The sequence below is a fragment of the Fistularia commersonii genome, chromosome 25, assembly GCF_037954325.1.
Source record: "Fistularia commersonii isolate RoL2024-O1a breed Wild chromosome 25, RoL_Fcom_v1.0, whole genome shotgun sequence".
Lineage (NCBI taxonomy): Eukaryota > Metazoa > Chordata > Actinopteri > Syngnathiformes > Fistulariidae > Fistularia > Fistularia commersonii.
This window is the reverse complement of record NC_141308.1, coordinates 14155001-14165010: the sequence shown is the minus strand read 5'-3', so window position 1 is coordinate 14165010 and position 10010 is coordinate 14155001. Positions and strand designations below refer to the sequence as shown.

Genomic DNA, 10010 nt, shown 5'->3' with positions numbered 1-10010 from the left:
AGTTCCTCTATTCATCCACCAGGGGGCGGAAGAGACCAAACCACGACGTTCGCCTGGACACACACACACACACACACGTACACTGACTCTCTCTCTCTCACACACACATATACACTGACTCTCACATACACACACACAGACTGACACACACACTGACTCTCTCACACACACACACAAACACACACACATATACACTGACTCTCTCTCTCACGCACACACACACACTGATTCTCTCTCTCTCACGCACACACACATATATACACTGACTCTCACACATACACACACACATACAGTGCACACACATTTCACAGTGTGTGAGAGTATGTGTGTGTGTGTGTGTGTGTGTGTGTGTGTGTGAGAGAGGTGAATCGAAATCACTTCCTGTCTGTTTGAAGGTATCTGGTGTGTGAGAACCTTCCAGAAGGTTTTGCTGGTCCAATAGAATTCCTCCATTCATTTAATGACATTTGTGTTTGCTCCGCCTCCTGCTCTGATGGAGCCATTAGCCATTAGCAATTAGCCATTAGCCATTAGCTATTAGTGATTGCTGAAGAGTGTATGATGAGCAGCATCACATCAGTCCTGACAAACAAATGTTTCTGGAGCTTGTTGGAATAAGCCCCGCCCCCTCGGGTGTCCAAGCCCCGCCCCCTCAGGTGGTGCAGGTCACCTGTTGACCCCCATGACTGGAGACACACACAGAGGTTCTTCACCCCCACAGGAAGGATGGTGGAGCCCCCCATCTGACACCCACACACACACACACACACACACACACACACACACCTGTCCTGGACAAAGCCCCTCTGTCACCCCCCCCCCCCCCCCCGCCTCAGGGCTGCACATTGATCTGGACCTCCAGAGGAGTCCAGTGACCCGGGGTCACAGGACAAAGACCACCCTGTGGACACACACACACACACACACACACACACACACCTGCAGGAGATGAGTTGCAGGTCAGGTGTCACCCGGCAGCCAATGAGAGCAGCCTTTGGCGGCGGCAGGTGAGACCCATAAAGGTCCTCTGGTGCTGCAGAAGGTCCTGGACCAGGAAGCCCCTCAGGGTCTGGAGCCAGAGCGGTGAGGAGGTCCTGCCAGGGGTCTGGGGTTCTTTGTGGGTCCAGGAACCTTGTAGACCTGATGTTTGGACACGTTCTCCTTTCTGATGTTCTGAGGTTCAGTGAAGGTCCAAACATGCTCCTCACGTGGACGCTGATCTTTGCCGCCGCAAACCCCGGTGAGTTGCCATGACAACGCCTTACTCAAAATGCATTCTGTAAAGTACTTCAGCTATTTATATTCATGTATTTCTAAAAGTATAAGACCTTATTCATATTTAGATAAAGTTCTATATGTGTGTCCATGATTTCATTGTCAAAGTATCATTTTCCTCCAAAGATGTTATTGCACAGTTATTACACTGTTATTGCAAGTTTTATGTTATTACACACTTATTACACACTTATTACACACTTATTACACACTTATTACATGTTTGTCTTTGCTCCAATGTGTGAGCGGTTGTTGTCTTGGTGATCCTGCATATTGAGTGATTGGTTATTGATCAGTTTGACGTCCGTACTCTCAGGACTCGCCGCCTCCGTCTCCTGCCCCGACCCAGACGGTCTGATCCCAGGTCACATGATGGGTGAGGATCAAAGCATGTGATCGATGGTTGACCGGGAGACTGTCGTCTGATCAACTGATCGATAGATCAATGGCAGGGAGCTCCCGTCATATATATATATATATATATATATATATATATATACTGCTCAAAAAAATAAAGGGAACACTTAAAAAACACCTCCCAGATCTAAATGAATGAAATATTCTTATGAAATACTTTGCTCTTTACACAGTTGAATGTGCTGACAACAAAATCACACCAAAATGATCCATGGAAATCAATTGTATCAACCCATGGAGGTCTGGATTAGGAATGACACTCCAAATTAAAGTGTAAAAACAAACTCCAGGCTGATCCAACTTTGATGTAACGTCCTTAAAACAAGTCCAAATGAATCTGCGTTGCCTCCTGAGTGGACACTATGATTTCACACAAGTGTGATTGACTTGGAGTTACATTGTGTTGTTCAAGTGTTCCCTTTATTTTTTTGAGCAGTATATATATATATAAGTATATTTATATAAGTATATTTGACTGGTATATATGTATAGTATGTGTGACACACACTCACAGACACACACATACACACACACACACACAGTCTCACACTCACACATACACAAATTCACTCACACAGTCGCACAGACACACTGTCACACACAGACACACTCTCACGCACACACACACACACTCTCACACACATTCACACACACACACACACACACACACAAACACACACACAGTCTCACACACACATTTATAAGTTTGTGTATATACATACATATATATTACTGTTTCTATATATACATCCAGTCCAGTTATCTAAATATATGTTTTTATAGTTAAGAATAAGAATAAGAATAAGAATAAGAATAAGAATAAGAATAAGAATAAGAACAACTTTTTCCTGCATTGCTGCTGATAATAAGAAGTGATGTGTGTGTTACGTTGCTGTTTCGAGGAGGTTTCCTATGTGTTGTTTAGTTTCCCCGGCGTGACGTTGTGTATTTCAGCGTGCGTCGGCGAGCGCTTCACGTGGCTGCACGCCGTCCTGGACGACCGTCCGTCGCTGCTCGGCTTCGCCCTGCGTCTGCGCTGCCGGGCGGCGCTCTGCCTCGCCCAGCTGGACGACTACGGCTGCTGCTGCAGGCTCAGGGCCGCCGGGCCCCCCCGCGGCGCCATGGACGCGTGAGCACATCCCATAATAGCGCCCCGAAAACCGCCCGGGAGGGGGAGGTTAACTGAATTAAAAAACAAAAAAGATGACATTTTCCTAAGGAGTTTCCTAAAAAGTTGCTCTTGACGTTTTTTTGTAATTTGTGCAAAAATCACACATAAAGATGTCATTTAACAAATTTCTGAAATTAAAAGAAATGACGTGAAAATTGATTTCCAAACAAGAACATCAATCCAAAATTTGATTTTCAAGGCATTGAAGACAAATGAGCATTTCTATCTGAAAGATCCAGTCACAAGTTTTGAAACATTATTTTTAAATATACTGGAAATTTCTGGAAGGTTCTGTGAGAGTTGACAACCAGATGTTGCTGGAAACATCTCCATTTCCGCCCCCTGAGGGAAACTCCTCCCCCTGACTCAGACTCCGCCCCTTTTATAAGCTCCTCCCCTTGCATAGACTCCTCCCCTGAGTGAAACTCCTCCCCCTGAATGAGACTCCGCCCCTTGCCGTGACTCCGCCCCTTGATGTAGGCTCCTCCCCCTGATGTAGGCTCCAACCCTGAAAGAGGCTCCTCCCCTTAATGGAAACTCCTCCCCCTTACTCAGACTCCGCCCCCAGACATAGGCTCCTCCATCTGATGTTGGCCCCTCCCCCTGAAGGAAACCCCTCCCCCTGACATAGACTCCTCCCCCGGCAGAGGCTCCTCCCCCTGACTCAAGCTCCTCCCCCTGCAGCTGCTGCCAGGCCCACAGGTTGTGCTACGAAAGCTCCGCCCCCTGCAGGCGGGAGGTCCCGCCCCTCCCCACCGACTTCAGCTGTCCGTCAAGCGACATCAGCTGCGGTAAGACACGCCCCCTCCCCGCGCCGGCCTCTGATTGGAGGAAGGGTTAGCGGTCATCGATCATGTGACCCGATCAAAAGTCCGATCCAGGAAAAGCGGCGATGAAACTGTTATTACAAAGTAATCAAACCATTAAGCCATTTAATGTAACGTTTAATGTAATTTCAAAGATAATATGTCATAAATTAAAACTGTTATCACAAATTAAACCCGCTGTAAAATTGTAATGACACAGTTGTTGGTGTTATTACATGGTTGTTATTGTTACACAACCGTCACACTGTTGTGCGTCATCGGTGAAGGTGTTGTGAACATGTGGCGTTCCCCGACTCCCAGACGGCGACCTTTGCCAGCGGACGCTGTGTCGCTGTGACCAGGACGCCATCGAGTGTCTGAGTCGGAGCCCCTATGACCCCGCCCTCCGCCGCCTTCACGCCTCCTCCTGCTCGGCCAATCAGACGGGTGGGAGACGGCGTCCCGTTACCGGCGCCTTTAAGTCTTCGCTTAAGGTCTCGCCGTGGTTCAAATGTCGTGTGCCATTTCAGACTTCCCGCCGGAGGACGACCGGACCGGCGCCGCCTCGCTCGCCAACGCCACCGCACTGCCGCCAGGTGAGGCCCGGGCGCCGTGTACGCCAACTTCCTGTCACCTGACTCTGTGTTTCCTGTCACGGCGTCAGGGATGGATTTCACCGAGGTTCACCATGGTAACGCGTCCACGCCGCCGCCTGAGCCGCTGACGGTGGGCGGAGCCTGGCGTCCGGAGGAGACGTCTCTGTCTGCGGATTCTGAGGAGGAGGCGGAGCTTCAGGGGGAGGTGGAGCTCCGAGAGGAGGCTCCGCCCCCTGGAGGTAAACACACACGTCGTCGTTCGAAAATCTGATCATTTCCTGCTTTTTCTTTCATTCATTTTCTTTATTTTTTACAAATATTTTTTCTTTACTTTCAATATTTTAATTATTTCCTTTTTATTTTCACCCTTTTCAGTGTTGGTTTATTTTTCTTTTTATTTGTCATTTCATTTTCTTATTTACTTTTTCAATTTTTAAATGTTTAGATATTATATCGTTTTAGATTTTATTCATATTTTCACTTTTCATTTCATCATTTTAGCTTTATTTTTAAATAAATTTATTTTTCAGATTTAAATCGTTTTTATTGTTTTACATTTTTCATTTAACTGATTTGATTTTGTTATTTAGTCTCTTTATTTTTGACCTTTGATTTCTGAGTTTTAATTCATCTTTTTCCATTGTATTTATTCTTTTTAAACCGCTAATATTAATAATATTAGTCATTTAATTTAAATTTTAGTTTTTTTGTCAACATAGTAGCATATGTATGAATGTATATACATTTACAAATATCTCCCTTTATTCGTCCATTTCATTGTCAAATAATTTCTCTTTAAATCGGTGGAAAAAAAAATTGTAAAATGAAAAAAACTGCCTTCAGCCGCAAATAAAGAAATATTTGAAATTAATTTGTCATTACGTTTAGGAATAAATCAAGAATTTTGAAAAACAAAAGAAGAAAACTTATCAGGATGAGTTTGTCAGAATAAAATCTGACAGGAGTTCAAGTGAAGAACGGATTATCTGACAGGAAGTGAGGGTTGTTGTTGCAGAGAACCAGACGGCGCCTCTCGCCACGGCGGCCCTGACGGAGGTCACGACCCCCCATCGTACTGCGACCCCTGACCCGAGGACTACAAATCCTCGGCGATGGACTACAAATCCCAGGACGCCGACCACGGCCGAGTCATCGGACGAAGGTGAGCGAGAGACAAACAAGTGTCTTCATCCGCTCGTCTCATCGTATCCGATGGCGACGACGTTTTCCTGTTCGACCGGCGGGGGGGAATCAGGGATCTGATCGGGAAATTATTGATGGGAAGCAAAGAAGCGGCAAGGACTCGTTGGATAATCAATAATCAGGATGATCAATCAATAATTAGGAAGAAATCATCTTATACCATCCGGAGGGGATCCTGATCTGATCGTGGATCAATCACTGGGAAGAAATGATCCGGTGATCGAACCATAATTAGAAAGATAAAATTGATCGATGATCAGACAGGAATCATCTGATAATCAGCTGATAATCAGAGGGAAAATCATCCGGCAATCAATAAATAATCCGATGACCTATAGCTAGTATGACGCCATCCCATAATCGATCAATAAACAGGTCGGCGTCCCGATAGCCTTCGACTCTGTGGCGTAATAGCAGAAACAGGAAGTCACGTATTGATCCGTTTCATGGATCGATTGAATCCGATCGACTGGTTAAAGACTCGCCCGCCAGCCCGAGGGAGGGGGTCGCAGTGAGGTCATCGGAGGAGGACGAGGAGGAACCAGAAGAAGGAGAAGATGAGGAGGCTCAGGTGGAGTCTGGTGGTCCACGTGAGTTCCCTCTTGAAGATCGTGAGGTGTCACCAAACATGCACTTCAAAACAGAAGCTCCTCCAGAAGGTTCTGCCTTGCAGGAAGTCACCGCTGTTTCTCAAAATAACAAAAAGTCAAACTTTCATTTCCGCCCAGCACCACTTCCTGTCCGGTCGGATCCAGAGCCCGCCCCTAACCCCGCCCCTCAGGAGGCTCCGCCCCCGCCGCGCCTTGCCACGACGACTGTCACCATGACAACCAGGAGAGGAAGCACGACGACGCAGGAGATGGAGGAACCTCTACGTGACCGGGAGGACGAGGACGACGATCAGAGCGGAGAAACCAGGGAGTGTCAGTCAGTCGTCAATAAGCCGATTATTGATTGGCGGCCGATAGAAGAGCTGATCAATAGTGGTTTGTTGTGTCCTCAGACGTGGACGGAGGAGGACGGAGGTTCTTCTCCTGGTCGCTCCTCCACGCCGCCGGTCTGGAGGAGGAGGAGGAGGAGCCCGACAGCTCAGGTGAGTGTGTGTGTGTGTGTGTGTGTGTGTGTGAGTGTGTGTGTGCACTTCCTCCTGTCAATCATGCGTCCACAGCAGTAACGGCGCCCCCTGTGGCGGCAGAGTGTGTCCTCCCGTGGGCGCCGGCGCTGGGCGAGCTGCTGCGCTGCCTCACGGGCCGCTGCCCTTGCCGCCTCTTCAAATATGGCTGCCACTGCGGGCGGCGAGGGGGCGGAGCCTCGCGGGACCGCCTGGACCGGTGAGAGCCGCCCCGATCAATACCTCCCTCCTCGGTTCTGGACCGCCGCGGCCGGCGGCGGCGAGCGTTAACCCTTCGCCGCCGCCCGCCTGCAGCTGCTGCTTCCTGCACCGCTGCTGTCTGCGACGCCTGAGGGCTCACGGCTGCCACGCAGACAGGAAGTCCCGCCCCCTGGTTTCCTGTCTGGACAGGAAGCCCACCTGTGAGTCCAACCTCTGACCCAACAGAATGTGTGGGAGGGGGCGTGTGTGTGTGTGTGTGTGTGTGTGTGTGCAGAGGGGAAAGTGTGTGTGTGTGAGAGTGATTTTGTGTGTTTGGGGTGTTGAGGGGGTGTGGGGAGAGTGTGTGTGCGTGTGTATGTGTGTGTGTGTGTATGTATGTGCAGAGGGGAATGTGTGTGTGTGTGTGTGTGTCTGTGTATGTGTGTGTGTGTGTGTGTGTGTGTGTCTGTCTGTCTGTCTGTCTGTGTGTGTGTGTGTGTGCGTGTGTCTGTGTGTGTGTGGTCGTGTGTGTGTGTGTGAGAGGGAGAATTTGTGTGTTGGGGTGTTTAGGGGGTGTGGGGTGTGTGTGTGTGTGTGTGTGTGTGTGTGTGTGTGTGTGTCTGTGTGAGTGTGTGTCTGTGTGAGTGTGTGTGTGTCTGTGAGGGGGATGTGAAGGAGTATGTGTGTGTGTGTGTGAGGGGGATGTGAAGGAGTGTGTGTGTGGTTGTGTGTGTGTGTGTGTGTGTGAGGGGGAATGTTTGTGTGTGTGAATGTGAGGATTCGCAAGGGAGAGAGTGTGTGTGCGTGAGGGAAAGTTTGTGTGTGTGTGTGTTTGTGTGTGTGAGGGGGTGTGAGAGTGTGTGTGTGTTGTGTTTGTGTGTGCGTGTGTGAGGGAGAATGATTGTGTGTGTGTATGTGAGGGCGTACAAGGGAGAGAGTGTGTGCGGCCTGAGGGAAAGTGTGTATGTGAGAGAGATTTTGTGAATGTGTGTGTGTGTCCTTTAGGGAAAAGGTTTGTGTATGTTTGTGAGGGAGAATGTGTGTGTGTGTGTATTTGTATGTGTGTGTGTGTGAAGGAGAATGTGTGTGTGTGTGTGTGTGTTTGAAAGAGAATATTTGTGTGGGTGTGTGAGGCATATTGAGTGTGTGTGTGTGCATGAGTGAGATTTTTTGAGTGAGTGTGTGTGTGTGTGTGTGTGTGTGTGTGTGTGTGGAAGTGGGAGATTGTGTGTGAGGTGTGTAGGAGTGTGTGTTTGTACATTTGGGAAAATGTGTGTGTGTCTCTGTGCAAAGAAAATCGTGTGTGTGTGTGTGTGTGTGAGGTTTTGTTAAGATGTGTGTGTGACAAAGTGTGTGTGTGTCATCTGTGGTTGGTGTCTGGTCATGTGACCCTTGTGGCTCCGCCCCCTCAGGTGAGGGCACGTCCTCCTGCGACCGCCTGCAGTGTGTGTGTGACCGGACGGCGGCCGAGTGTATGGCGGCGGCGCCCTTCAACCGCTCCATGGCGGCGCAGATGTGCTTAGGCTCCGCCCCCTCCTGCCCGCCGTCCAGGCCCCGCCCCTCTTCCCGCTCCAGCGAAGAGGGCGGAGCCTCCCGGGCCTCGCCGCCGCCTCCGGGACGTCCTGACAGGTGCTCCTCCTCCCCTCCGTCACGTGACCTCCAAGGACCCGCCCACCTTCTGGGGCCGCCGCACGCCGACGTCCGATTGGCCGGATCCGCCCACATGACCCGTCCGCCTCTCGCCCTCCAGGTCCAATGAGAAGATGACGTCCAGCAGCGAGAGCCTGGAGGTGACCAGCCATGACCTTCTGCTTCTGCATGGACGGGAGCAAGAAGAGCTGGAGGACAAGGAGGAGGAAGAAGAAGAAGAAGAAGAAGAAGAAGAAGAAGAAGAAGAAGAAGAAGGAGAAGAAGAAGAAGGAGAAGAAGAAGAAGGACAAGAAGAAGAGGTGGAGGAGGAGGAGGAGGGTGAAGCATGAAGAAGTTGTGAGATCTTTGTAAAAAAAATGAAAACTGTAAATGAAATAAAGTCAGAAGATCAATCGATCGGAACTGATTCTGTTGATCGGCCGAGTCTCCGTTGATTATGGGTGGAGTTCTGACACCCAGGAGGATGGAGATCGGGTGATGGAGTGAGAAGGTCCTCGGATGGAGCTGCAGCTGGAGGAGATGGGAGGGTTCCTGGCGCTGAGGCTCCACCCCTGGAGCCTGGAGGTCCATCTGTGGAGGCCAAAGCCTTTAATGAGATCCACGTCTGGTCCTCCTGAGGTCTTTAGGGGCTTAAAGAGCAGATCTTCTGGGGGCTGAAGGACCGGGAGGAGAACATGGAGAACATGGTCTTGTAATATCTGGATAATGAAGTCCTGATCTGCTGGAGAGGTTGTGGAGGTTCTCTGTCTTTGCCTTGGAGGAAACCATCGAAGTCCGAGGTCACCTTGTTCTGCTCGGGTTCAAGGTCTCCGTGAATGATTGACAGCTGACACGTCAAACCCCGCCCCTCGCTGTGATTGGCCCCGCCCCTTCTCTTTGATCTGCTTTGATGTCTGGGCCAATCAAAGGACGTTTAAGAATAAGAATAAAAACAACTTTATTTATTCCGAAGGAAATTGTTGTGCCAGAGTTTCAAGTAAAACATAACAATAATAGATAATAGCAGGAAGGAGGGGGAATAAGAAATACAAATAAAAATATAAAGTGCTAAAGTTAAGGCTTTAAAGTGTGAGTTTGAGGGGAAATAAAGAAAAGTTTTTTTCCTTCAGATGAAAACATAAAGAAATAATGATCATTAATATTTTTATTCGTTCGACTTTCTAGAACAAAACAAATGAGTGTTCGTCAACTCAACCGCGGGCGGAAGTTGGGAAACAGAGGTGACCTCATTTCCGGTCCAAACACCTACAGCTTCCTGCGCTCGCGACCGGCTCGTGTCCACCTGAGAACCGGAAGTGCGCCATCTCACGTGCGCCGGCGAAGCCTTTCATCTCCGACATCAAACGGCGGATTCCAACGGTGTGCGCGAGCTCGAGGGAAAAAAAAAAAAAAAAAAAAAAAAAAAAACTACCTCCTCGGTGGTGCGTTCACGGACCCGCCGCCGCGGTGGGAAATCACAAACTCAGCATATGTTCGCCGGCAGCGCGGAGGAGGGGGGCCAGTTTATTTTGGAGCCGCGCCACTTCCGTGTTATTCGCCTCCGCGGAGCAGGAAGGCAGGACGCGGCGAGAGGACGGGGC

The 10010-nt window shown here is 49.3% G+C and overlaps 2 protein-coding genes and 1 long non-coding RNA gene across 4 annotated transcripts in view; all 3 read left to right on the top strand.

The window, feature by feature from the left end:
- The first annotated feature begins 1197 nt into the window (after positions 1–1197).
- oc90 (otoconin 90) lies at positions 1198–8896 on the top strand. Its single transcript, XM_086173142.1, has 9 exons — positions 1198–1240; positions 2647–2821; positions 3548–3654; positions 3991–4116; positions 4200–4328; positions 6664–6799; positions 6895–7001; positions 8193–8409; positions 8531–8896. The coding sequence occupies exons 1-9, from the start codon at positions 1198–1200 to the stop codon at positions 8757–8759; spliced, it is 1269 nt and encodes a 422-aa protein (XP_086029268.1). The 3' UTR covers positions 8760–8896.
- On the top strand, positions 5229–6543 carry LOC147219430 (uncharacterized). 2 transcript variants are annotated; one of them, XR_015108693.1, is made up of 3 exons: positions 5229–5427; positions 6197–6391; positions 6472–6543. It is a non-coding gene; the product is annotated as an uncharacterized LOC147219430 (long non-coding RNA). The 2 variants fall into 2 exon arrangements; XR_015108692.1 differs by lacking the exon at positions 5229–5427 and adding an exon at positions 5997–6058.
- A 975-nt stretch (positions 8897–9871) lies between the features above and the next one.
- The window catches only part of efr3a (EFR3 homolog A (S. cerevisiae)), a 21281-nt gene continuing 21142 nt past the window's right edge, over positions 9872–10010 (top strand). Inside the window, exon 1 of the mRNA XM_086172186.1 lies at positions 9872–10010. This exon is cut by the window's right edge and continues 384 nt beyond it. The gene's annotated coding sequence lies outside the window, so the exon portion shown is untranslated.